Source organism: Neovison vison, chromosome 4 (assembly GCF_020171115.1).
Source record: "Neovison vison isolate M4711 chromosome 4, ASM_NN_V1, whole genome shotgun sequence".
In the NCBI taxonomy this organism is placed as follows: domain Eukaryota; kingdom Metazoa; phylum Chordata; class Mammalia; order Carnivora; family Mustelidae; genus Neogale; species Neogale vison.
In genome coordinates this window covers 188464724-188491297 of record NC_058094.1, presented here as the reverse complement: position 1 = coordinate 188491297, position 26574 = coordinate 188464724, and the positions used below count along the sequence as shown (strand labels likewise).

General features: G+C 42.8%; 1 protein-coding gene across 2 annotated transcripts in view; it reads right to left on the bottom strand.

Annotated features, from left to right (window-relative positions):
• The window catches only part of BMPER (BMP binding endothelial regulator), a 244712-nt gene that overhangs the window by 3225 nt on the left and 214913 nt on the right, over window positions 1-26574 (bottom strand). For both annotated transcript variants that reach the window (XM_044246349.1, XM_044246350.1), the window contains exon 14: window positions 8734-8864. In XM_044246349.1, the coding sequence (XP_044102284.1) occupies window positions 8734-8864 (131 nt within the window). The remainder of the gene's footprint in view (window positions 1-8733; window positions 8865-26574) is intronic.

Below are 26574 nucleotides of genomic sequence, written 5' to 3'. Positions count from 1 at the left end.
TAACACTTGGAACTGGCATCCAAAGTGAGGGCAGTCTTGTGACACTGAGCCCTTAAGCCGACAGAGTCTGATACCAGCTCTGTGTAGTTAGTGTCAGAATTCAATTAAATTGTAGGGTGCCCAGTTGGTCTCTGGAACTTTGGAGAATTCGTTGGTATGAGAAAAACCCACACACATTCAGTGTTGAAATATTGTGAGTAAAAACAATTCATTTCCAGGGCACTGGGCTTTTCTTTGTTATTCTCCTACACCCTATTTATCCCTTTTCAAGAAGCCCATCTATTAAAATTACCCCAACTAGTAAATGTGAGTGTGCCCTTTGTTTTCTGACTGGATCCCAAGTGATATAGTAGATAAGTAAAAAATTACTGCTACTTGTTAATGCTACACTCCCTAACATTACCACTGCCATGTAACTTTATTGTTTCAGCTTTTCACGATTTAATTTTATTCCTTAGGCTACTAGGAACCTCCTCTAGGCAAGCCAAGCCTGAGACTGACCCTCTGCCTTGATCTAGTGCCATTATCTAACTTGGTGAGTGTTAACTACCATCCAGCCCCTCTTCCGCGGTTCTAGACACATCCCACCTCTCTTATCTGGATGAGCTCTTCCTTCGCTCTCTGCTCAGAGAACCTGCTGCCTACCTCCATTCCTGCCTTTACAATGTGCAGCTGTACTCACAGGTTTCTTTGTCTTCTCTCTCTCTCTCCCATTAAATCTAGGCCACTAGAGGGAAAGGCTATCTTGTTTCTTTATTTTCAGCAACAGTGTGCTGTTTAACATGCAGCAGGTAGTCAGAGGCCTACCGAGTGCTGTATGGATGAGTGAGTGGGCAGAGCAACATAACTCTTCCTTTAAATCTTGCTTTGCTTTTCTGACAATCTTTTGGCTTTTGACAGATCCCTTCAAAAATTTTTTCCCCTTTCAGTGGCTAACGGAATATCCTATATATTATTTATGTCTAACAATTTGGAAACATCCTAGCTGAATAGCATATTCACCCACAATGACTATTTCCCCGTGTTGTTAGGTTTTCCACTGAAAATTAGAATGATCAGGGAGCTTCCTGATGCCTGACATCCCTCCCCCCAAAAAAACCTAGCCCAGGTAATTTTCATATGCAGTCAGAACTGAGAACTTATCCTATACACAAGCCTCACATCATGCTTCAGTCACTGCAGAGACTCAGGCCTTTTTAGCAAATGAGAAAGCAACTATTTCTAAAGTGGAAGGAAGAGCACTATGAGCGCTCCTGTTGTTTCCCACCATCCGCCCCCTAAAACCCTACCGGAGCTCCTTCGCAGACTCAGAGCCCCCATCCTTCCTTACTGAGGGGTTCAGGTCACCGACACAAACACCCTTACATCGTTTCCCTATCGCCGCTCCACTGCCTCTACACCCATCCTTGACTTGCCACTCCTGGGTCCTGACCCCTCTCCTCCATGAACCTGCTCTTTTAGTTGTTTGTCCTTTTCATTGCATATTTATCCTCTTCTCTGTTGGCTCCATCTTCTAAATATTACAAACATCTTCAGAGCAATGCTAACCTTTGATAAAAAAAAGATTCTGTAACGTATCAGACTTAATGCCTTCTTCCTTTTACCTCTAAATCTCATTAAAGAGTTTACAGTCATTCTATCCAATTCCTCTGCAATTAATCAACATTAAGGACCTGTCTTTCTCAGCTACCACTTTACTGAAGCAGTTTCCACCAAAATTTTTCATAATGACTCTGTCTACCGATACACTGGTAAGCCCCATTCTCCCATAACCTTTCCACAAAATATTTGGCCTTACTCTCTATCTTATGACACTGAACTCCCCAGTTTCTAACACCTTAAGGACACCTTCTGTCCTGCGTTTGTCTACTTTCTTCTTTCCCTTACATTGTCTTGTCTTCTCACTCTCTCTCTTTCTATCAGCAACTACAGTGCCATCTCTAATTTCTAGTTCTGATTCTCGTCCCAATCTCATCATTTTCCAAGTCTTAATTCAAATGGTGCTTCTTCCAAGTAGCTTCCTGGATCGCCCCCAAGATATCCTTTCTCTCTCTGCACCCCACAGCACTTTTCATGTTACAGTTATTTGTTTGTTTTAATCCCCAGTTCCAGTGCAGCTGTAGTTCTTAATCAGAGATGCTCATCACAGTCCCTTGAGGATCTTTCAAAAGGTATTATTCCTTAACCCCATTCCCCAAAGATTTTTGCTCTGAGTCTACAGCGGGGCCCGAGCGGCTGTAGATTATAAAAGTTCTGGGTATGGCCTGTCATAGTTACCAATGTCAAGGACCCATGGTTGAAAAAAGTGAACTGTTGAGGCCCTGGTCCTGTGGGCAGAGTCCTTGTCTACCATGACCCAAGGTTCTGGCACAAGGCCAAGCACAGAGGAACAGCTTAATAAATGTTAGTGCCTGTTGGATGATGATTTAATCTTAATGATGCTCAATCCATCATCTCATTTCCCAGTGTGGATTACATTTGGCTGGACTTGAGTTCATTTTCCACTCAGCTGCTTCCAGAAAGCCTCTTTGAACTCGCTTTACCCGCCAGATACTTTGCTTCCCTTTAAATCTTGCAAAGATCACTTATAACATGAAAACTTGATAGAATTTCCTCTTTCTACCCATATTCTCTCCTTTTCCCACATGCTCTCATAAACATGATCTCTCTCATGTTCTCCTCCTCTCTCTGACCTCTCAATTATTCCTTCTAGCTCTAGCACTTAAACTTACTGATGTTCTGCTATGACATTTCACCTTTGATTACCTGAACACTGATTATTTCCTTCACATAGCCATAGATTTATGGCTAGAAAGTAGAATGTAGAAAATGGAGAACTACTAGGAAAAAAGCGGGGGGATCTTTTCTCATTGAATAAATACCATTTCCATTTCAGTTCAAATTAATAAATCTCTCCCACCTATCTGCCATGTGGTAGGTATTCTCTTGGGCCAGGGAATCAAATGTGAATAAGATATCACCTTTGATCTCCAGTTACAAGAGTCTGGGCATACAACCAAACAGGTGAAGGTGACATGTAAACAGATTCTTAATAAAATGCAAGAGGCACCATATTAGATCACTGGAACAAAATACCGTAGAGGATTAAGAGGGAGACATCACCCCGACGTTGAGGGTAGGTCAGCATCTAAGAAGACCTCAGAGAATAGAGCCCACTTAGGTCTTAAAAGGTGAGTAGCAACTGTCAGACAGGCTGTGGTGGGAAGAGTTGCCCAGGTAGAGAGAGGGCAAGGGCAGGATGTGGGCAACAACAAATTGCCTGGCTCAATCAGGGAATGAGGATCCCAGTTTGGTAGGTGGGAGCACAGAATTTGAGGAGGGAGAGACGGGGAGACAAAGGAAGATAAGCAGGCAGGGGCTCTAAGTCTTGGCAAAGGGGAATCTTGGGAGGGTTTTAGCTGGAGGATGATGTAATTATGTTTGCCTTCAAACTGATCCTCAACTTTTATATGATCCTAGAAAGCGAATTCTGACTCAGACCCTGTTTGACCCTTCTGTGAATTCAAAATGATTTCTAATATATAATAGGCAAAAGATAATTTTTAAAACCTAAATGTGACCAATATGCACATATGCATTTAAAAAAGGATTCATCTGGTTAAATTAATTTTTTTAAAAGCTAGCAAACTACCGAAGTGATTAGGGTTGGCATGTATTTGTTCTCAAGAGGACACATAAGCAGCCACTGTGTAACACATACAAGCAGCAGCGTGTGTTACTTTATGTGGTAGCCTGTAAAAGCACTAGGTGTTGGCTTTATCTGTAAATTCAATAAGCATGGCTCTACGCCCTCTGGAACTCAGCTGTCCTCATGTCCCTCTACTGGGTGTTAAAGATGACCATACAGACTTTATCCTCTAAACTGTTACAGGAGGCATCCAGTTGGCCAAGGAAAAGCTCACTGTGTATATGGAAAGCAGTTGCTACACAGAAGGGGCTAGAATCACCCGGAATTTGTAGGGAAACAAAACAAAACAAAACAAAACGGGAAAATGCTCATAGAACCCAGCAGACTATATGATGTGCTACAGAAAGATACACACCACTTTGAATATCCTAGCACCTTTCCCACTTATAAGATGTATCATTGAAAGAGCAGTGACAATTAGCATTAGCTACAGGGAGGTGGCAGAAAATCCGCTAAGGATAGCCAAGTGAGATGTGCAACCTAGATCACAGCAAAGTTAAACTCAGAGATTACCAAGTGACCACCATCAGTGATAAGACACAAATCAAGAGAAATTGGAAAACTCTACATGACAAATGTTTGAACAAATTCATTGATGTTTATGAAAATATGCAAATAAATATATATTCATATTCAAATGTGTGTTCCCCAGCCCCCCCCCCCCCCCCGCAATGCTCTTGCCGGTCTGTTTTCATAATGATAAACAACAGAGGCTGTAAAGCAAATTGACCTGAGTTTCATTCTCAACTTACGCATTTTCTAGCTCTGTGACTTGCAGCCAATCACTTAAATATTCTAAACCTCAATGTCCTTATCATTAAAATGTGGGTAATAGAATGTTACCACATAGACTATAATGCAGATTTAACCAGATAAAATATCATAAAAGTACTAGTGTAGTCCTCAGGGCAAAGGAAATGCTTATAAAATGGCAAATATTAATAGAAAGGGTCATTATTAAGCTTTTATGATAGACCTTCGTGATGGCCCTTTGCACAGTGTATTGTACTCGGTAATTCACGTGCTAAACCTCGGTGCCATCTGTCCTTTCAGCCACATGGACACTTCCTGCTGGTAGTCATGACAGAGCTAAAACCCACTCTAGCCTTGCAAATGTCACTTGCTCATTCAGAGTTTCTAGCCTGACTGGCTTCTTATCTGTTCAACTTCCAAGCTTTTTATTCTGGAAGATTTCTCTTCTCTGTATTAAGTGGCCGTAAGTGCTGTCATAAGTCAAAAGATCTGGGAGGGGATGACCGGTGGCTCAGTCATTAAGTGTCTGCCTTAGTCTCAGGTCTTGATCCCAGAGTCCTGGGATCATTGGGCTCCCTGCTCAGTGGGAAGCCTGCTTCTCCCTCTCCCCCTGCTTGTGTTCCCTCTCTCACTGTGTCTCTCTCTGTCAAATAAACAAATAAATTGTTAAAAAAAAAAAAAAGAAATAAAGAAAAAGATCTGGGAGCTGAAAACAAGGAAGGAGTATTCTTAGTATTTCTGATTAATTGGAATTGGATCTACTGAAAGGTGCTGCATGTCTCTGCAAATTTATTTTCATGTACCAGCTGCCAATCTGTGGAACTTTATTGTGTGTGTGTGTGTGTGTGTGTGTACACGTGCGTGTGTAAGGGTTCCCCTGCAATGGTGCAATCAGGCCTCACTCAGATGGGTCCATTAATTTTAAGTGGTAAATGGAACCTTTCAAGAGCCATATTCCTTGTCCGTTAGAAAAGTGATTTTAGCTCCTGACATTTGGTCCCTGAAATCAGGATGCCGGGGGAAATGTGCCGTCCTCAGATGCAGTGTGTGCCCTCAGATGGGGCTACACAGAGCTCCGGGCCAGGAAGAGAGTGTTCCTAGATTGTGTATCTAATATAAGCCTTACCACGGCACCCCCACAGCTAATAAAGTTTATAAGGTTCTGCAGAGCTCTGATGACAGAGGGTGGAGGGATGGGGCTGGCCTCCATATATCTCAATCATTTTCTGATAGATGTGAGGCAAGGAGGACTCAAAGGAGAGAAAGGGAATCCGGACTATTCAAGATGCACTGAAAGGACAGGTCCCTCAAAACATCACCTTCACTATGCACCCCCACACTGATACATTAGGTGAGAGCTAAGCCATTTGGTCTTACTTTTTAGGAGCCTCCACCACACCTTACTACTGAGCTAGGGAAACTGAAAGACTTCATTAAAATCTACATTTTGCTCCCTTTTCTGTTTCTATTCTTGCTAGGACCTGCACCTCCCACCATGCACATGTCTTAATGTAAGTCCTTGTAAGGGATGAGGAGTTAATTATTTCTTTGCAGTCTTCCGGCACAAATGGTGGTATCTAAGAAATGATAGGGCAAGGTCATCATGTGTGTATGCCAGACCACGAGCGCTAGACATCTTGAAGATGCCAAGACACCCTGATTCCAGGGAATGAGTGACTCATGATGGACACCTGGACCCTGTCCTTGTTCTGACCAGTTCCTACATGCCTGAGAAGACATGTGCACCAGATCACAACCATCAGTAAAGACTCCAGACTCCACGCAAAGATTAGACTCATCTTCCATTTCCTTTCTGAGCCTCCCATATGCTCTGTCTCTATCTTCCATATACATATCTTCAATAAACTCTGCTCTCACTTCCGGCTGGCTCATGTTTGCTTTCCATCCTGTGTGAAGCCAAGGACCATCTTGGTTGGTCCTGCAGGATCCCTTCTGGGTCCTCTGGCCTGGCCTGCTGGCATTCTGTAAGTTATTGTTATCAATCAATACTCCTTTGAGAAGGGTGGCATCAACAGAGAGGTACTCTTGCTGTGGAAAGTGAACTCAGATACAAAGACTGGACTTAGGTTTGCAGAGGAGAGCAAATTCCAAAAGAAAAACCAGAAAGAAGTAAAAGGGTTTGGTGCTTTTCAAGGACACAGACTAGTGATTTTGTCAAGCGGCAGCTTAGAGAAGTTTTAGTAACCCCAAAATACCTATCATCCTCTCCCCTCAAAGCCACCCAAATAGGCATAAAAATTAACTCAGTGGTTTCAACTTTGGCTGCAGGTCAGAATGACCTGAGAAACTTTTAAGATTTTATTTGTTAATTTGAACAAGAGAGCACATTGGGGAGGGAGAGTAGAAGGAGAAGAGAATCTCAAGCAGACTCCACACTAAGCACAGAGCCTGAGGTGGGGCTCAATCCCAGGACCCTGATGTTACCTCACCACCTGAGCCAAAACCAAGAGTCAGACACTTAACCGGCTGCCCCACCCAGATGCCCCTCACCTGAGAAGTTTTAAAAGCTACAGAAGGCCAGTTAAAGCAGGATATTTGGGCATGGGACCGAGGCATAGGTTTCTGGTTTATTTTTTAAACTCCCTAGTGACTCCAGTGTCCAGCCAGATTGAGACCCACTGGTCAAAGTAAACAAGATGGCCGTGCACTGAAAACACAGCTTTAACACAATTCTTCTAGGCCATTCTCCAACCAGATGACCACTTGTGTATTCCACCAATACAGGCATTCTGGAGTTAGCAGTGCCATCAACTGCCATCCTTCCTAATATGAGAGCTAAGGTTATTAGGATTAGCCTAGAATGAGGGCAAACTCCAATCTCTTCATTCCAGGTGAAATCTGGCCCTTTTCAGAAAAATGTCTGCCAACCCTTGAGGTAAGTGACAAATATTCAGTCATCTCATCTTTAAATCTGAATAGCATCAGCTGCTTCTATGAGTTGGACACTCTTCCAGATGTTTCATATATATATCACGGATGCTTATCACTCTGTGTAATAGATACAATCGTAAAATTCCAAGCTATAATGGGAATCTCTCTTCTTCTCTCCCCATACACTCCCTCCATCTTAACCCAAACCACCACCGTTCACCACCACTACGGCAACAGTCACCTGCCTGGTCACCTGCTTTCAATCTTACCCCAGCCCATCTATTCCCCCCACAGTAGCACGGACACAGGGTGAACTTTGGAAAGCAAAAAGAGGCTTGCTTAAAGCCCAGCAGTGGCTCCCACTCCTCTTAGAGTAAAGGCTACCCACCTTCCAGACACCTGAAAAGCCCTGCCCGATACAGCTGCCGCTTCTTCTCCACCCTCCTCCCCTCGCAAACCATGCTTGAGCCACACCGGCTCCCTTCCAGTACAAAAGCATGCTATCCTGTTCCTACTTTGTGGCAATAAAATATGTTATTTTCTGCATAAAATGCTTGCCCTGACTCCCTTCGATCCTTCCAGACTCAGCTGAAATGTCACAGCCACAGAGAAACTTACCTTTGTCACCACCTAAGGAGTCACCCACTCCCTCTCCATTTGCTTTCTTTTGCTCTTCCTTATTTGCTTCCTTCATCACAGTTAACATACTTGGCAAGTATTTGTTGTAGAGTTACTATTTTTGTCTGGTTCTCTTTTGGGGCTGTGGGCACCTCAATGACAAGAGCTTCTTCTCTTTGAGTCACCAGATTACCAGCTGTGCTCAGCACAATGCCCAGCACTTAGCCACTGGGTAAGAAATATTTCTTGAATGAACAAAGAAGTCCATTTTACAGATCTCAAATAAGCCAATTAACCTGCCTGAGATCAAAGAGCTATAACAAGGAATATAAAAATCTATCTCTCAGAGGCAAAAGAACATTCTTCTAGGGTTTAACAAAAAAATCACACTTATCCTGAAGACCTTAAATGACTGTAATCATCATGAATCGTCTTTGTTCCACACATAACCTAAGCCACAGCTGTGACTGTCCATGTGCTAAGTACATCCAGCTGGGGTAGCTTGAGGTTGGGAGGATTTTGCAACAGTGGAAATCCTTAAATTGTTCAAATGTGCTTGTCACAAAGCATTTCTCTTAAGTGCATTCTATCCTGCCTAGTGGGAAGCCCTTGTGTTTTATCAAGTTGCAATCTAGTTGGACTATTGATGGAATTTCCCTTTGGCCAAGGGGAAATGTGGCCCACATCAGCAAGTCTCTTCCATTGCTATTTTGGGAGCTGTAGTGAACTTCCGATGGATGGATATGCCAGGAATTTCTCACCTGCACAATTCTGCTGAGGCTCCCAGTGGACACTGATGCCCTCTCTCTGACAGGCCCGGGTATATGCCAGGAATGACTCACAGTAACAGTTTTTATGGACTGGACATTCACACATGTCTGTCACGCAGGACCTAAGGAACCCAACAGAAAGAAATGAACATGTAAAAATATCAAATTTCATCACATACCTTAAATGTGACTTGTAGATGGGGTGGGTGGGTGGATGTCAAACCTTGATTGGCCATTAAAGGTTGATATTTTAGGTTGGAAATCTAAAAATGGCATAAAAGTTCTGCATGAAGCCTTATGGGGTATGTCTGAACAATGTGATAGTAGGTTCCTTTTCTTCTAGAGCAGGACTCTCCAAGAAAACTTCCTATAATGATAGGAAATGTTCTACAATCTCCATTATCCGAAGCAGTCTCTACTACCTGTACCTGGCTATTGAGCCAGGTGTGTGAGGAACCAAATTTTTTATTTGATTTTATTTTAATTCACTTAGATGCAAATAATCAATATGCCTAGAGGTTACCATGTTGGAAACACAGCTCCTAGGCTGCAGTCACCATTCAAAGTGCTGTCATTTTGTGAATAGCTCTAATATAGGAAACATAGTTTCTAATTCAATATAACCAAAATAGTGACTAACATGATGAAAGTATAAAAATCCCAGGGCTTTCTGAAGACATACAATTAAGATTTATTTTTACAGTAGCTTAGAATCTTAGTCTTTTAAGAAATACTGAACCTCATTCTTTAGAATGTGGGGTGACAAATTCCAAATAAAGCAAAACATTCAGACTCCTAATTAGACTAAAAGATAAAGAAGACTGAGCCAAGAGCTTCATAGCTTAAGTTTAAATATGGAAATGATGGGCCAGGACATCAGGGGAACTGAAATGGGCTTCAATGTAAACCAACAAATTTTCAAGCACCTTGACCTCTAGGACACGGCAATGAATTTACATTGGGATGTCCTATTATCATTTACAAAATGCTTCTGCTTCAGACTTTCACTGAGTGCTACATAGGCAAAACACAGTCCATATTTTATAAATAAAAAGGCCATTTTACAAATGTATAGATGGGCCCAAGTCCCATTAAAAAGTGGCAAAAGAATGAATTAAACTAATTCCCCTTAGACTGGGGCTCTTCCTGTTACGCCCTAGAATCAGAGAACCTTCTTCATCTTCACCTTCCAGCAAGTTCACTCCCTCCCAGTTTGGACTTCACATTTATGCAAGGGGCCCTCAAGATTAAGAACATTAAACTACCCTTTTTTTTTCCATACTCATGTTCAGCAAAACCTCTTCTTATAGAACCAAATTCAAGGCTGAAAGCAAAAACAAATAATTATAATACTCAAGATTACAAACAGCACAGAGGATCTTGAAAAGTGCCCAGGATGTGATAATCCAATGTGAATATGCCAGCACTTTCTCTTGTGGGATGTGTGACACATCTGATCTCACATGGGACATGTGTACACATCTGATCACCGAGAGTGGCCAGCTAGCTATGTGTCAAGGTGGTGCACTGCCTGCCCGGAACAAAAATTAAATGCAGAAACCATATTAAAGAATCAATAGACTCACCGTGTACCCAATTATTATAGCCCAACCCTCAAGAACACAGCCTTGGAAACAGAAACTAACAGGGACAAAAAGCAATTGTACTGAAACCTAACGAGCCTCTTTCGTGTCATCAAGTGAGAAATTATCTGATGACTGATACTTAAGACAGAAAATTATCTGATGACTGATACAGAACAGAAAAACGGATCCCTTTCCTCTCTGTAATAATGAAGAATTGTATTTCTTTTTTTTTTTTAAGATTTTATTTATTTTAGAGATGGAGGGGGAGATGGAGAACAGGGTGTGGAGGGACAGAGGGAGAGGACAAGCAGACTCCACACTGAGCCCAGTGTGGAGCTTGATCTCAGGACCCTGAGATCGTGACCTGAGCCGAAGTCAAGAGTCTGACCCGTAACTGACTGAGCCAGCCAGGTGCCCCAAGACTGTATTTCTAAATACCTCCTCCCACTTGCATTACAGAAACCCTTTGAAATAATGCTCACTGGCAAACACATACCAGACCCAGTGCTGTGTCTTCAAACTCATGCAGAGCCTCCAGGCTTCTGAGAACAGCCAACTAAAGCCTATTCTTAAAATGGCCTCTGAAGGTCTGAGGACAAACACTCCTCAACACCACTGTCTTCGCTGTTTTCATTTCCATTCCAGACCAACCTACACCCATCACGGTCCCACTCAATTCTGAATCCCCAGCGAGGTTTTGGTGAACTAGTGCTATAGCCTCTCATCCCACTCTGGCTTCACACCCTGGGGACCTCCCTGGCCCATGGAGTGTTACTCCCTTGGGCACGGGTCCCACCAACGCGATGGGGATGGAGTGCCACCGAGTGGGCCCGGTGAAATGATGGTTCTCCTGTGAGAATGTGGTGGTCTCTGCGCGAGGAAACACATCCTCTGATTTGAAAGTACATCTAATGCGACTCTGTAGAACTATGGACAGTAAACAAAATTTAATTGGTTTAGGTGCAAGGGTTATTGGGGAATGTTTTCTTTCTTTTCTCTTTCTTTCTACTGGTTGTCTTAAAAAGCTATTTATGCGATTTCAAGTGAACTAGGGACAGCTAAATCCAATTCACTGAGCTGTCTAGAGAAAACGCGGTGAGCTCACATTTCGTGTTGAAGCCCACATTTAATAACCACGCGTATTGCCCACCCTCCGCATCCATGACAGGCCACGCAGGGCACACACACAGCCAGCAGCGGATCTGCCCTTTAAAATGAAGGAAGAGTTGAGCTTATTCTATTACTTGGCACTCATGAGGAACAACACTGGAGGAAAAAACGTTTGTCAAAGCCACCCTTGGCTTGAAATATTTCAAACATATTTAAAGGCTAGAGAGATGTGTTTTGTCACAGAAGTTAAAACTACAAGATGTCTTTTTTTATTCACTTGTCAAGTTGATGATTTTACACCAAACTGTACCCAGGGTTTGTGAGAGAATGGGGAAAGAGAGGGTCCCAGCTCTTGCTGGCCAAGTGTACAACTCTTAGCTCCTACGTCAGGCAATTTGCTACCGTCGGCTTGTACGGGGATTTTTGCATCTAGTCCACACAGCAAAGGGGTCTGAGGCATGTGTTACTCCTGGCCCACTTAACTCTTGGGGGAACTGGAGCTTGGATGGTTTAGCTTGTGCAAGGTCACATGGCTGATTGCAGATCTGGAACTGCAAAACCAAGACTGCGATTCAGGTCTTTCTCATCTCAACAGCCATATTAACAAACGCATTAGAAGATCTTTCCAGGGAGCAATTTGGCAATACTTATAAATAGCCCTAAGGAGGCTCCTTCCTCTGGCAGAGACATTTCACACCCAAGAAAATAGTAATGCATGTGGACAAAGGCTGTATATACAGGAGACTTCACCACAGTGCTATTTGAAATGAAAAAGAGGGCAGGTGGAGAACCCGGATTGCCTGTAACAGGGAAATAGTTAAATACATCTAGGTGACATTTATATCCTACAGACACTGCAATGATGTTTTTTTAAAATATGAGGAAACATTCCAGCAGGATTGATTGAAAAAGAGCAAACCTGTTTCAGTACTGCGTGGTCACACATAAGACAAAAATAACTGACAACAGATATGCCCAAATATTCACAGCAGTCAGCTCGAGGTGGTAGAATTGTGGCTCTTCCTATTTTCTCCATATCTGTATTTTCTACAATAAACACATATCACTTTTCTAAAAAGATAAAAATCGGTGTATTTTTAAGTCGACAAAAAGAGTAACATGAGACATATTAGTATTTCAGTCAGAATGTAGGGACTAGAACAGGAAAATAAAGCACAAAGAATGGGAGGAAATTAAAATATCCATGGGTAGGTCTTAGTTATTAAATATTTCTCCAGCTCAAGTTTTCCAATCTGTGAATCTGAGGCCTCCTGCACAGGCTTTGATTCTATTCACTGGGGGTCATCCTCAGACGCCCACCTCATTGGTCAAGCGATGCCATGAACTTGACATCCAGATGGTTGGAATGGATAATGGGATAACTTGGCACGCTTCTGCTGGAAGGAATTTATTAAGAAAAAGGAACTTATGAAGGGAAAAGTAAAAGCATCCTCAAATGCACTCCAGATTTCAGGGAGGGGCAAAGCTATTGTGATTCAAGTGTTCAATTTGTGTTGATCACACTCAATAGTGCGGCATGAGAAAAATCTAATTTATGACAGTGGAGTTGAATTGTTATGTGGTAATGGAAAATTGGTGTTCTTTCCTTAGTATGCACTGATACCACGCATTCATATTCATTTTATAGAACATGGGGGAGAACGTTATCACTTATAGTGGTAAGATTTATGGCTTTGGTTTCTTTGCCTTGGTGGCACGATTCTGTCACAATTTTGTTCTGTTCGATGTTGAATTCCTACGCAGGAAACATAGGCACCCATTGCTCCAGTGGGAAAACATAGGCTGCATTACAATCGGGCTTTTCCAGAAAAGCTCTACTGGTACTACAGAATCATCAGCTGCCTGAGGAGCCCTTTGAAGTGTGCCTTCTGACACAGGAGCTGGTGAATGCATTTAGAAATGATGTCCTGATTTCTGCACCCTGCTCCGGGCACCTTTCCTGATGGCAAGAGGTGCAGGCAGGATTCCTGCTCCTTGGGGCTCACACAGCTGAGCACCGTAGCAATACAAAAAGAGGGTGCCAGGAGCTACCCCAGGGCCCTCCCAGGCTAGTGCTGTGCACTAGCACAGCCCTTTGTCACACCCCAGCTGCTCCCTTCTGCAATGGCTTCCTGTATGGGTGTCATGTCTCATGAAGACACTTCGAAGACCTCTCCTCACAGCACGCAGCACCATACTGGAATCAGAACCCACCTGGGGTCAGTGCCCTCCACAAAACCCAACTTATTGCCATTTAGCTGTAGGGGAGCCCCCATCAGCTTCTCCCCACCATTAGGTTACAACCGCTGCCTCCTGCAAAGCTCTAGAAAGAAGTCATAAGCCAGTGGAACTGTTTAAATGGAAATTTAAATTCATTACAATTAAGCAAAATGTTAAATTCAGTTCCTTAGTCACATGAGCCACATTTCAGGTGTCCCGTGGCCACATGTGGCAAGAGGCCATCGTACTGGGCAGTGCTGACTTACACAAGTTGTATCCCTGCAGAAAGTTCTACTGGAGAGTGGTGCCAAGTGTGTAGCTCCATCTATGGTGGGAAACCATTCCTCTTCTCCCCAGAGAGAGGATTTCCCAGAGAGAGAGGCTTACAGATGTTGTGAGATCAAGATCGGGCTCACTCTGGCTCTTCCTGGGCACTTACAGAGAAAATTTAAATTCATAGTTGCTAGGGATCTAGATTATCCCTTTCTCTTCGCCACTCACATTCTTTTACCCAGTTATAGGGAATGTCTCATTAATCCTCAGGCTTCCTTCCACCTTGCCATTTTTGTCTTGACTGTGCTTCCCCATCTTTTTCTACTGAAAGAATCTGATGTCTATCATTTAAGAGTCAGTTCAAACTCCTCCACGATGCTTCCTAACTGGCCTGGGAGAAGTCAGCCCCTTCCTACTGCGTCCTGTCTCTTCTACATCTTTATTCTGGCATAGACATTCTGAATCCTAATTACCTCTTTGTGGGTTAGAGAGGGGAGCTGTATCTTATTCATCCGGCCAAGCACAGTGCCTTGAACACACAGCTCAGTAAATACATATGGTGAATCATCAAAAGAGTGAATGAGAATGGCTTGATGACCTTTGCCCAGCTTCCATGGAGTCACAGTTGGACCCCGATATCTTAGGAGTGTGAATTCTGTCTTTGCCCCTCCTCCTTCCGCCAGTGCCTAATGTGGCTTCTGCCCCTGGGCTGCCCACCACTGCAACCTATGAGCTAAGCTGCTTCCTTAGGAACATTTCATCTGCATTTTGAACTTCTTGCACCCCTCTCTGGTATCCCAGGGAATTTTCTTTTTAATTTAATGAATGGCAGAATAAATGATCTGGTCTGAGTAGTCTGCTTTAATAACACATTTTCAGAAAAGCATATATTCAATATTGTAAGAACAACCTATAGCTCTTCGCGTTATTAAAAAGACAAGCCTCCAAATGCTGCTAAAATCAAAACATCAAACATCTCTCTGCTTCCTAGCAACAGCATACCGAGTGGTTTTCCCTCTGCTTTCTCTGGCACGCAGGCCAGCCCTGTCAGAGAGAGGTAAGTGTTCATGCATTTGCTATCCAGAGTTTTGAAAGACAGATGTATTAACCACTGGGAACTCTCCACACTGCTTCTGGGAGAACAGAAGTGCAGGCCAGGAGTGACAGTAGCCAGCTCCATCTGGGAGCCAGAACCAGAGCCTGGCCTGCCCCCTTTGCCATCAGGAGGGGTCTTTGGCCGGACTGTGTTGCTCTGTTTAGAAGTCAGTTTTCCTGAGAGCAATAGTAACATGTTGTTTAGTCCAGAAGCTGACTAGAAAACCACACTGGGTTCGTACGGATTTCCTTGCTCCATGTATCTAGGAAGTTCACAGAATCAGGTGAAAGCATCTCAGGCTTGTACTATAGTGGCTGCAGATCAGTGTGTGTGTGGCGGGGGGGTGGTGGAGAAGATTCGGGAGACAGTCCTGGTTGGGTGGATAGAAATGTGTTTAACTACCAAGAGACTATTAATAAATTTACTTACACTTTAATCCTTGAAATTTTGCCCCAACCTCCCTAACCTGAATTGCACAGAAATAACTACAGGTAGTAGCCATAAGAAGGCATAGCCATGTCATGCTATACCTAAGAAAATAATGTCATCCCTAACTCAGTAGCGGCTACCTCTGCTCTTCTCAATACTATAAGGGCACCCTCACCAATTCACAAAAAAAGCCCAGCCTACTGGCATAAAAAACAAGGCCAAAAGATTCAATAATGGGAAACATGAGGTTGCTTTACTGAGTTGTTAAAAAGGGTGGGGCAAACCTGTGGAGACAGGGGTCGGCGCTGCTTCTTCCAGATCCTTCCTGAGCCAGCCATAGTTTGGCACCACGGTGGCTTAAAGATCGGTGAGAATATCTGATGTCAAATATTGTCTAAAATGTTGGCTCCACAGTTGCCTAGGTTTCCAAGACAGTACCACCAGGCCAGGTGTCTCTGCATGAGCTTATTTATCTCACAAACTCAATCTAAGGAGATGGGGCAGGACAACCTGGGAGTCTAGCTGCTTCTCTGGCTGTGGATACTAAACCTATCTGCAATCCAGCCTCATCAGATCCCCATCCCCACAGACATACACACATTAGACTTAGCCCACTCTTAAGTGGGAAGAATGAATTCATTGAGCCCTTTTTGTTTGTGGTACAGAGGGAGGCACAGCCATCAACAGAGACAGACACACCTTCAAACTCCAAATGACATAGCAAAAGCTGTTATGGGCAGGAAGTTTGTGCAAATGGGATACTGAGGACTAAGTACAGAAGGCTTCACACAGTAGGAAAGACACAGGAGCTGGATCTCGAGGCATATGTGGAATTTTGCTTCATTCCAGAATGAGGAAAAGGAAATTTCAGGCAAAAGGAGAAGTTTTAACTTTCCAAATCACCAGATCTCAGATTTGATGGTCATGTGGTTCAATCTCCAATATTAATTAAAAAACAAGACAAAACAAAGATTCCTTTGACAAACAGTCACAGAACCTGTTCACTAAGAACCCATTTCCTCACACAGCAGCCTGGCAGGTCCTGATGTGAAGACATTTCTGTCTCCTAGGGATCCAAGTCCTCATCATCTCCAACCTGAACTCACTGGGGTGACATGGAGAGCCACCCAGAATCAGTCAGCGAGCCCGTGCCCGTGATGATGCCTTAGTGATATGCCCCAGCTCCCCCTTCAGTTTTGTGTGTTCTTCAGCTTCTGATGTCTAGTGTCCTTCCCTCTGTAGCTGCTCTCTTTCTGCCTTGACAGGAATAAAAACATAACTATTGAAGTCACAGGGAAAAATCTACCAACCATTCTGAGAATTATTCACAACGAACCTCTTTTCGGATCACCTGCCCTCTGGTCTTATCGTTTATATATTTGCCTACTAACATGGATGGAGTTCCAACTTAAAACCTAGGGACTCTATACTTTAAGCTAATGTGCTCTCTCCAGACACTGAACGATACTGATTGCTTTAACTTTCCCAGGTTAAATTCCCCAGGAGGTAAATGGCATTGCCTGCGTGGCAGAAGCTAGCATGGCATGGGAGTTCCAGAAATGGCCCTCAGCCTTAGACACACTTCTAAAGCTAGAGATTGTTTTGTGTAATAACACAGGAGGCACAGAGACCTCCTCTAAAGATAGCAATGTTTACAATTTTCCATAGATGCCAATTTTAACAGGAGTCCTTAGCACTTGCTCTGAGCAGAGACCAAAAAACCGTCACACATGGTCTGGAGCCTAAAATATTTTGTCCCTTGATAAAGCCGTCTATCAGACCATATGTGGAGACTATAATCCCCAGGCTCATAATTAAGCTTTCTTGTGCCTTAGGGTTGGGGAAGCTGTATGCACTGTCCTGCTATTTGCCCCAGGCCCAGGGACTACAACTTCAAAGAGACCAAATCCTGAGACTCTAGAACTACTAACAGGGTTCGAAAATACTCCTCTTGGGAAAAATGAAATATCTTTGCTTAAGTATGAAACACCAGCTCCACAGAGGGGAAAAGGTGACCATGATTAGCGAACATTGTCTGGATTGTCACTCTCCCAGGGATAACTCATTATTTCAATTTAGGCAAAGATGTCTCATAAGCCAGCCAGGGAAAGGGGAAGCCTGGTCACTACCCCCCTCTAGTGGCTGAGAGGTAGAGTGCCAAATAACCTCCATTCTTATTCCAGCATTTGCTTCTTACTCCACTTTTGAGGTAGGGGGTGGGAGCAGGAGGCTGGCTGATAAAGCAGAACATAAAAATGGCTGCTTGTCAGAAAATCAATCACTTTTCTCTTAAACATCTTCAATTCAGCACCATCATGTTCGCTGTAAAACAACGGTGAGGTTGGCTGGTGGACTACATCTCCACGTAAACTAAGAGCCTCCTGGGTACCAGCCACAGATCCACAGAGGGCAGATTATCTAAGGCACTCCCCGCTGGAGGGCAGGTGAGGTGGAGCATCAGTGGGAAAAAACCTACGCTTTTTTGTTTTTTGTAAAATCTCATTTTACCTATGCACTGTATCTAGCTTGACCTACTTTGTTTTGCAAAGAATCACAAGTACAAAAGACTACCAGACCCTTCACCGAAGTAGGAGGTACCACGTCTGAGGTGGTAACATAATGAGAGGCCAAAGGTGCCAGTCATGTTCCTGCTTCCTAATTAGTATAATGGCAGAATCATTACTGTACTAGCATTTTGGACTCTATGTCTAAAAATGGACTTGGCTAGCCCTTAGTTAGCCCTAAAAACTAGGTGAAATTCACACTTGGAAAGACCTTCCAGAAATGAGAGGGGGATCTTTACTGAGAAAATCTTCAATATCTCTTCTTTGTTACAAGCCCACCTCATTATATTTCTATCCCCAACATAGATATATATCACCTTCACAACTGTTTCATTCAATGGGACAAACATTCATTGAGTGTCTGCTGTGTGCAAAACCACAGGTTGGGCTCCGCGGGGAATCCAGAAGCAAAGAGGAGTCTGCCTCCATCTTGGGACTTGCACAGTGTCATGGGGAGGGCAGGGCAAGACGGGGGAGGGCAGCAGGCCACTGGTGGCCCAACTAAGGAGGCTCCATCTGGGGCTCCGGCAAGTGGGGGAGTGCACTCGGGAGGTGCCCAGAGATGAGCAGGGTGCCCTGGGGGAGAGGAAAGCTCTCTCACAGGATAAGCCATCAGGGAGACTGGAGAGGCAGTGAGGTGAGGCCAAAAGCAAAAGCCTATCTGGGTACAGTCTTTCCCCTTTCCGTGTGTCATCTCTCATGGGTTTCTCAGGAAAAGTAAGTGAGAAAACAGACTGTCCAATTGTTAAGGAGGAGAGAGAAATTCATCTATACAGGAGCATGAAGGTGATGAGGTAGATGCCAGGCAGCAAGCAGGGTCTCCTCTCTTTGTCCCACCGAAACTCAACGTGAGAGGGGTATGGGTACGGGTAATTGGCATTTGCTACCTTCTCTCATTCGAGAGGGGACTCCCAGCCTCCGCAGTCCTCTGTGGAATCTTGCCAATTGTGGCCCAGCATGCCAGGACACGTGTTCAGCTCTAGACCACAGCTGCCGGCTGAGAGGCAGGCACTGGCAGTGTGTGGTCACGAGGGGCAGTGAGGAAAATCTGTCAAAGTGAAGGCGTCCAGCATCTGGAGGCCACACCCCGGCCATACGTGGCAGCCACCACCAGCCCAGCTGCTTCAAAGGGGCCGATCCTTCCAGAGGCCTTGTTCACATTAGGCAGTGGAGGGCTGCCAAGTCCACTACGTGCATTAATAAAAGGGCGGCAGTGGTGGCCATGCCCCCAGAGGATGCAGTGCTGGGGCGAACTTTTTCAGATGCTGGGTGCCTTTCATCAAGCATCTGCCAAGCCTTTGGTTCCACAATAAACCAGTATCCACATCCAGTCGCCGCACCAGGATGGGATTTTAGCACTCTGTACTCTGGGCTGCTTGACTGTACAGGGAAAACTCGGTCCCTAGACCTAAGAGAAGTATCCTTCCTGAGGAGCCCACCCATTCCCATCAGTGGGTGATGGCACATGCAGGGACCAGACATTCCCCAAACTCAAACTACAAACAGCATGGGCCAACCACCCTGCAGCTTCCCACCCTGTGCTCAAATGATAGCACCCTCATATAAGCCCCAGAGAGGTGGGATGTGGGGCCTCTTTCCTAGAAACAACTGAGAATATTGCTTTGAAGGCACCAGAACACTCATAACCCCCAATAGTGGAAGAAGTGGGGTAAGGCAACATTCCCTCAGTACCTACTATATAATATGCCGGGTGTGTTGCATATGTAAATACATGTATTTTTTACTGCAAAAATTTTAACAGAAGAGAGAACTAAGACCCAAGGAAGTCAAGCAGGTTTTTTGTTGTTGTTTTTTTTAAAATATGATGCAGGTAATAAGTGACAAAGCTGGGTCCAAGTTCTCTGCTCTGCAACACAGTGTCTAATACAACACATGCTGTTCCTTCTTCTCCCTTCTCCAGGTTAGAATCTACCTCTCCTTCACTATGCAGGCCAAAAGCTTTCTCAGGGGGGTTTCTGAAATCCCCAAGCTAGACAAGGTTGCTATTTGACATTCTCATGGTACTCCTGAGTGGCCCTCATCACAGCCTGCAGCTCTGTTCTTATCTGATTGATCCCCACTCCATTCAACTCCCTACGCTCCAGAGGGGCAAGTTTTGTTCAGTATCTTTTGCCAGCCCTGGTCAAGAGGAGATGCTCAAAACCATTTATCTGAATGAACCATTTATAGGTATTTATAAAGTCAAGTTCGGATAAAGTAAATTCTAAGGTGACAATGAGAATCAGAGAGTTCAACGACCTGAAAAAATTTCAAGGAGGAGTGAGCATCCCATGGTTTTAAGTACAATCAATGGCCTAGGGGAGTAAGATCTAGAAACAGGCCACTGGGTTAGGCAACCAGGAGTCAGTGAAGGCCTTGGTAGGAATAGTTTCATGGGGTGGGGACAAAAGTATGGAAGGTGGGAAATGTGTGAGACACTGAGTGAAGGCCATTCTTCCAGTAGGTTGGCAGTGAAGAGGAGAGAAACGGAATGGCAGAATGCAGGGACATGTGGAACACTTGTGTGTGCATGAATGCACATGTGGTAGGATCAAAGAGACATGGATATGTTTGGCACCAAGGAAAAAGAAGTCCAAGAGAAGATGTTGAGATTAAAGAGATGAAGGGGTTAGGTAACTGGGAGACCAATGTCTGGAGAAAAATAGGTAAAGATGGGGTCAAAAATGTAGAAGAAAGATTGTCCTTCTCTTTACTTTTGGTTGCTAGTAAATCCCTGAAAAAAATTCCTGGAAGAAAACACACACACTCACACACACACACACACGCTCTTGCTTATACACAGCAGAGTGGGGTAAAGTGGAAAAATCAAGACTATGTTCTAAATCAGCAGCTGGGTGAAGATCAATGACCCAGTGCAAATACCTAGCAAAGAAGGGGGTAGAATTAAGTCAAATTTGCAAATGGTATTTCCAGGTGAGAAAGAACTACAGATGAGGGACAGGGTTCCCACCATTGCAGAATAAGAGTTCCACTCTCTCTAAGTCCATGACCTTTGAGACCCATAGCAAATGAACTAAAATACGACTAAGCCAAAGTTTTAATCAGGCAGAAATTTAGTGCTGAAGAAATTGGTCCTTGGCTCCTAAGGAGAAAAAAAAAACAATATGGCAGGTTTCTTAAACCTTAATTTTATGATCTAAAATTAGTGGTGGAACAATTTTCCCCATCAGAGGACCCAAAATTTAGAAACCATTTTTTGGGGGGGGGCAGGTAGAGGAGATTTTCTAGATGCTTTCTTCCTAAATATTTTATGGCTCCCGTCTGAATAGTAAACCATCACTGTGGCAGTCTATCTTGGTTTAGGACAGTGAGTGCTCAAAAACCCTACCAATAGGCTGGGTGACTCATAAACAGTCACCAATTCATACACTCAAGAGTCTTAAAAGACCTTAATGAACATCTACTTGCTGCAGGAATTCCTTTTATAACCTCCCTGGCAGATGGTCATGCATCTGCATCATGTCTGTGACAAGAGCTCAGTAGCTTTTTAGGAATATCATTCCTGTGATAAACAATTAAGTCTTCTACCTCTCAGGAAGTTTTCTTACATATTAAATGAAAATGTATTCCGTAGCTTCAACCCATTAGCTCAGATTCTACCTTCTGTTCCACTGTGGAATTATTCTATTCTATTCCAGCTTCCATATGATATCCCCTTCAAACGCATTACAAAAAGTAAAAAAAAACATTCCACTTAGAAGTTAACTTTTGGGGAACTTCCAGAAATATGGCTATTATACCATTTTGTACTTCCTGTGCTTTTATTTTCTTTACACCTAGCAGCTAAAGGGCATTCAAGTTAAGTATAAACCTTCTTTCCCTTTTATTTATTCTTTCAACAAATCTCTGCTGAGTAGGGCACAGTGTTCATCCCCACATTAGGGCAAAGATGAAAAAGATGGGGTTTCTACTCCAGCTACACAATGTGCTAAAATAAATTGTAATAAAAGGAGGAAATCGATGAGTGCTAGCAGTTCAGTATTACCAGGGGAGTACAGGAGAGAGTGTGTTCTGGCAAGGAGGGGAGAGAGTGAGAAGTTAGAAAAGATTCCAAGGAGGAGGTTTCATTCGAGTTACATCTTAAAAGAAAGAGTTGGTTTTACCCAGACAAAGAGGAAGGACGGGCTTTTCAGAAAACTGGTATTTTAGAAATACTTTTGTTTGAAAAGCCACGTGTGCCATTTGAAAATTCCTGAGCATCAAGAGAAGGAACGAAAGTCTTAGGAAATCATTAGAAAGGTAGGTTGTGCTCAGATAATGGATGGCCTTGTATGCCAAGCTATGAAGCACGAGCCTTATTTGGACATCAGAGAAGTCATTGACAGATTTGAGCAGAAAAGGGATAAAACAGAAAAACATAACAGAAAACAGAAAACATCAGCTCAGGAAGGTGAGCTGATAATCGTATGTGAGATAGGCTGGAGGAAGTGGAGATAGAGGATTAAACGGGGTTGGGGGGAGTTAGGCATCTATTGAGGATGACCCAACCAGGGGTTACAAGAGGAAAAAAAAAAGACACGACCAGGGATTTATTGATGGGGGATGGGAGGGGAGAGGCTGTCAGCAGAAACAGAGAGGAAACATAAAGCACATGAGATAGGAGAAGGGATAATCTATAGGATTTGGAAAAGGATGTCATGTCAGGGCAAAAGGGAAAAGGAAGGGTCACAGATGCCTCTGGAGATTTGAGCCTGGGTTTAAAGTCTGTCAACAAATAAGGAATGCAGGAGAAGTAGGCTGACAGCAAGGAGGAATGGAAAGAGAGACAAGGAGCTTGCAGTCCAACACACTGAGTTTCTGCTGGAACAGCCAGCAGAAACTGTTACCAGAAGGGATGGTAAATGTTTAGCAATCAGCTCCTGGGAAGTTGGGGAGAATAGAACCCCAGATCTGTACCCTGTGCCAGTTTCCAGGTTATAAATTCTCCCACTGTGGCTGCTTGCAGGGTACCAACGTGATATCCCAGATCACAAAGCATGGTGCTGGGAAGAGATTCTAACAACCATCTCGGGAGAGGCACTGGAAGCCAGCCCCAGCCCACCACTGGCCCTGGTTAACAATGTGGAACAGGCGTGGAAAGGGGAGACACCCGTCCCGCCAAGAGGATTCCTTATTTTTCAGTAAACAAAATGCAATTTCATTTTTGTGAGACAAAGTTAACCAACACCATGGCTACAGGCAGACTTGAAGATCCCTACTGATGTTCTAACGTCAGCCAAAAGTCACAAATAAATTATCTCATTCTCTGTTACCAATGTTCATGTAAACACCATAAAAATGTGTGCTGACAGCAACCAATGAGTTTATGCTAGTTTTATTTTTCATAATGTCCTAGGAAGATTCCTCCTTTAAGATTTATTATTGTTTTGCCTACCATGAAATAGTAACTAAGTGTTTTGTTAAATCAATTTAAAGGTTGTTTTGTTCCATTGACACCTTTGCAAGTACCTCTGGGCTGTCTACTGTTTTACAATGGCTCATAATAATGCTGTTCAGTCAATCATAGGATACAATTTGGCTTTAAAAAAAAAACCCTATAAACTACTCTTTATTTCTCTGTAGGTTGTAGAAAAATCTAGCAACATGACTGATTAATATTGGGACCATCAGTAATGCTATGAGGTTGGTAAGGCATTGGAATAAGAAAATGAGAAGGTGGGAAAAGCTCATATAAACACAGTGACTGAAAGTCATGCACTGGGGAAGAAGATAGGAGGAAAGGGGGTTAAATGAATGGTCAAAAAAGATTTTACCATGACTCAGCAGTGAAAAATGGTAATTTCTCACCCCTATCTTCCCAGCGATAGCACAGATACCATCATATGCTTTCTTCCGGTCACAGCAGCAAGTCAAGTATTTTTGTGCAAACGCTTCTTATAATAATACTTAGGGGAACATAAACTCCTCATTCTTCACATAGCAGCCAAATGATCTTTTTAAAAATATAAAATAAATCATGTCATTCCTCTAATCAAAAGTCTCCAAAGACGCCTCATCACATTAAAAATATAATCTCCATAAATCCTAGTTATGGCCCATATGCCCCTGACGATCTAAACCCTCCCAGCTTTACATTTTCAACTCTATTTACCAGCCTCAGCTCACTACCTTCCAAGCAGACCAGACTGCCCACCATTCCTTAAAAATGCCGAGCTCATTGCTGCCTTTGGCTGAAACAACCTTCTGGTTTCCTGGAGCAGCAGCTAACACCTTCTTAACTTTCAGGGCAATTATTAGCTCCTCAGACATTCCTTCTCTGACCACAAGCATCCACAACAATCCCCTACCTCCACTCCATCACCCTCTCTCCAATCTATTTAGCTGATTATTGCTTTCATTTGGGTCTCATTCCCCAGCGAGGATGTAAGCTTTGCTGAAGGACCTTGTCTGTCGAATTTTCTGCTGAATCACCAGCTCAGTCGCTAGCATGTAGAAGGTGCTCAGTAAACATGAATGAAATGAATGAAAAATGATCCCATTCCCATTAACTGGACATACTTTTATGAAAGAACAACAAAAGAATGACTAGTCCTGTCTCCACCATCCTGTCTTCCATTAGGTCTAAATATAATGGCTTGCCACCAGGAATGCCACATTAAAGTAACACAGCAGCTTAAATATTAAATACATGACGTCTGATCCTGCGGAGAACCACAGACAGGCCATTTTAAAGAAACACAACCAAGACTGTATGTGCTGATTTTTCCATGACATACTGAGAGCAACCTACATTACTTTCCAGGAAGCCTTGCAATAAGGTGAGAAGAATGAAAGGATGAGTTCCCTCAGTCACTCATTCCTCTAAATAGCATTTACTAAGCACCTACCACACAGAGGCATTGTGCTGAGAACATTGTGCTGATCCATAGATGGGAAGTCAAAATCTCCACCATCAAAGACATAAAATAGAGTGAGAGAAACAGATATAAAAATAATTTGATTATATTGCATATAATATTATATATAGTGTGTGTATATATATATGTGTGTGTGTGTGTATGTATGTATACATAGTATTATAACAGAAAGATGAAGAAAGTACAGAGAGCAGAAGAGAGAAATGATCAGTGGAGTTAAGAATGTGGGCAACGGGGCTCGGTCAGTTGAGCGTCCAACTCTTGATTTCAGCTCAGGTCACAATGTCAGAGTTGTGGGATTGAACCCTGAGTCCGGCTCTATGCTCAAAGAGGAATCTGCTTCTCTCTCTTTCTCTCTCTCCCCCTCTCTCTCTCCGTCTGCCCCTCCCCTTGCTCATGCTCTCTTTCTCTCTCTAAAACAAAACAAAACAAAACAAAAAGAATGTGGGCAGTATATTTGAGGAAACTTCATCAAAGGGGGGGACTGATAATGGCCAATGAGCTCAGTCTTGCATGAGTTTGAAAGGCAAATGGGAAGGAAGGATAGTAGGGAGAATAGCAAATATAAAGCCATTAAGCCCTAAAATAGCTCTAGCAACTTAGGGAATTACAATTAATTTTATATGGCATGAGTGGTTGCATATATGCAAGGAAGGACCTTCATCTTATCAAAATACAACAAAGAGGGCATAATCAGTAGAACTAAAGACCAGCTATTTAGAAAAATAAGGCCCCAAAATACTGTATAATTAGACAGGCTCCAACAGTACCTTAAAAGAATAACATATTAGACCGAGGAGCATTTGTTTTAGAAATGCAAGGTTGGTTTGAGCTCAAGATATTTAATAATATAATTTTTCACATTAATTGATGAAACAAGAATAACTATGCAATCATGTTGACAGATGCAATACAACACATAATAAATTAAATATTTATCCCAGGTTTTAAGACTTTAGAAACATGGTAAAACTGAAACAAAAGGATGTTTCTTTAATGCAATGAGTGGTGTCTATCTCAATATAAGAAATCAGAATTACTCTTTGTGATGAAACCCTAGAGGCATGTCAGTAAATTCAAAAGCAAAAGCTGCCCTTCATTACCATTATTAAGTAACAGCATTCAAAAGTTATATCCACTAAAATTACACAAGAATGAGGTACATGGCTGGATCATTCAGTAGAGCATGTGACTTTTGATCTCTGGGTTATAAGTTCGAGTCCCACATTGGTTGTAGAGATTATTTAAAAATTTAAAAAATCTTAAAAAATAAAATTATGCATGAAGACAAATAATAGACATAGATTTTAGAAAGAAAAATTATACTTTGCTTGCGAATTATATGACTGTATAATTAAGAAACTTCAGAAAAAAGAGAAGTTCTAAAAACAGCTTTACAAATGCCAGCAATAGCTGCATAGGAACTGTAATCACAAAAAGACCCAATTCACAATACCAACCAGTCAATGTGAGAGAGAGAAGACTTAGAAAATGCAAACTCTCTATAAAGCAAACAACAAAATGTACTTGTATAAATAAAAAGACATTTCTTGGGATAATATAGTAGACTTTATTTTTATATTAAAAAATTCTCCTTATGTAAGCATTCATGTGATAAAAATCAAAATAATAAATTTGAAAAAAAATTGTTTTAAATCTCTTTGGCTTCCCAGTGG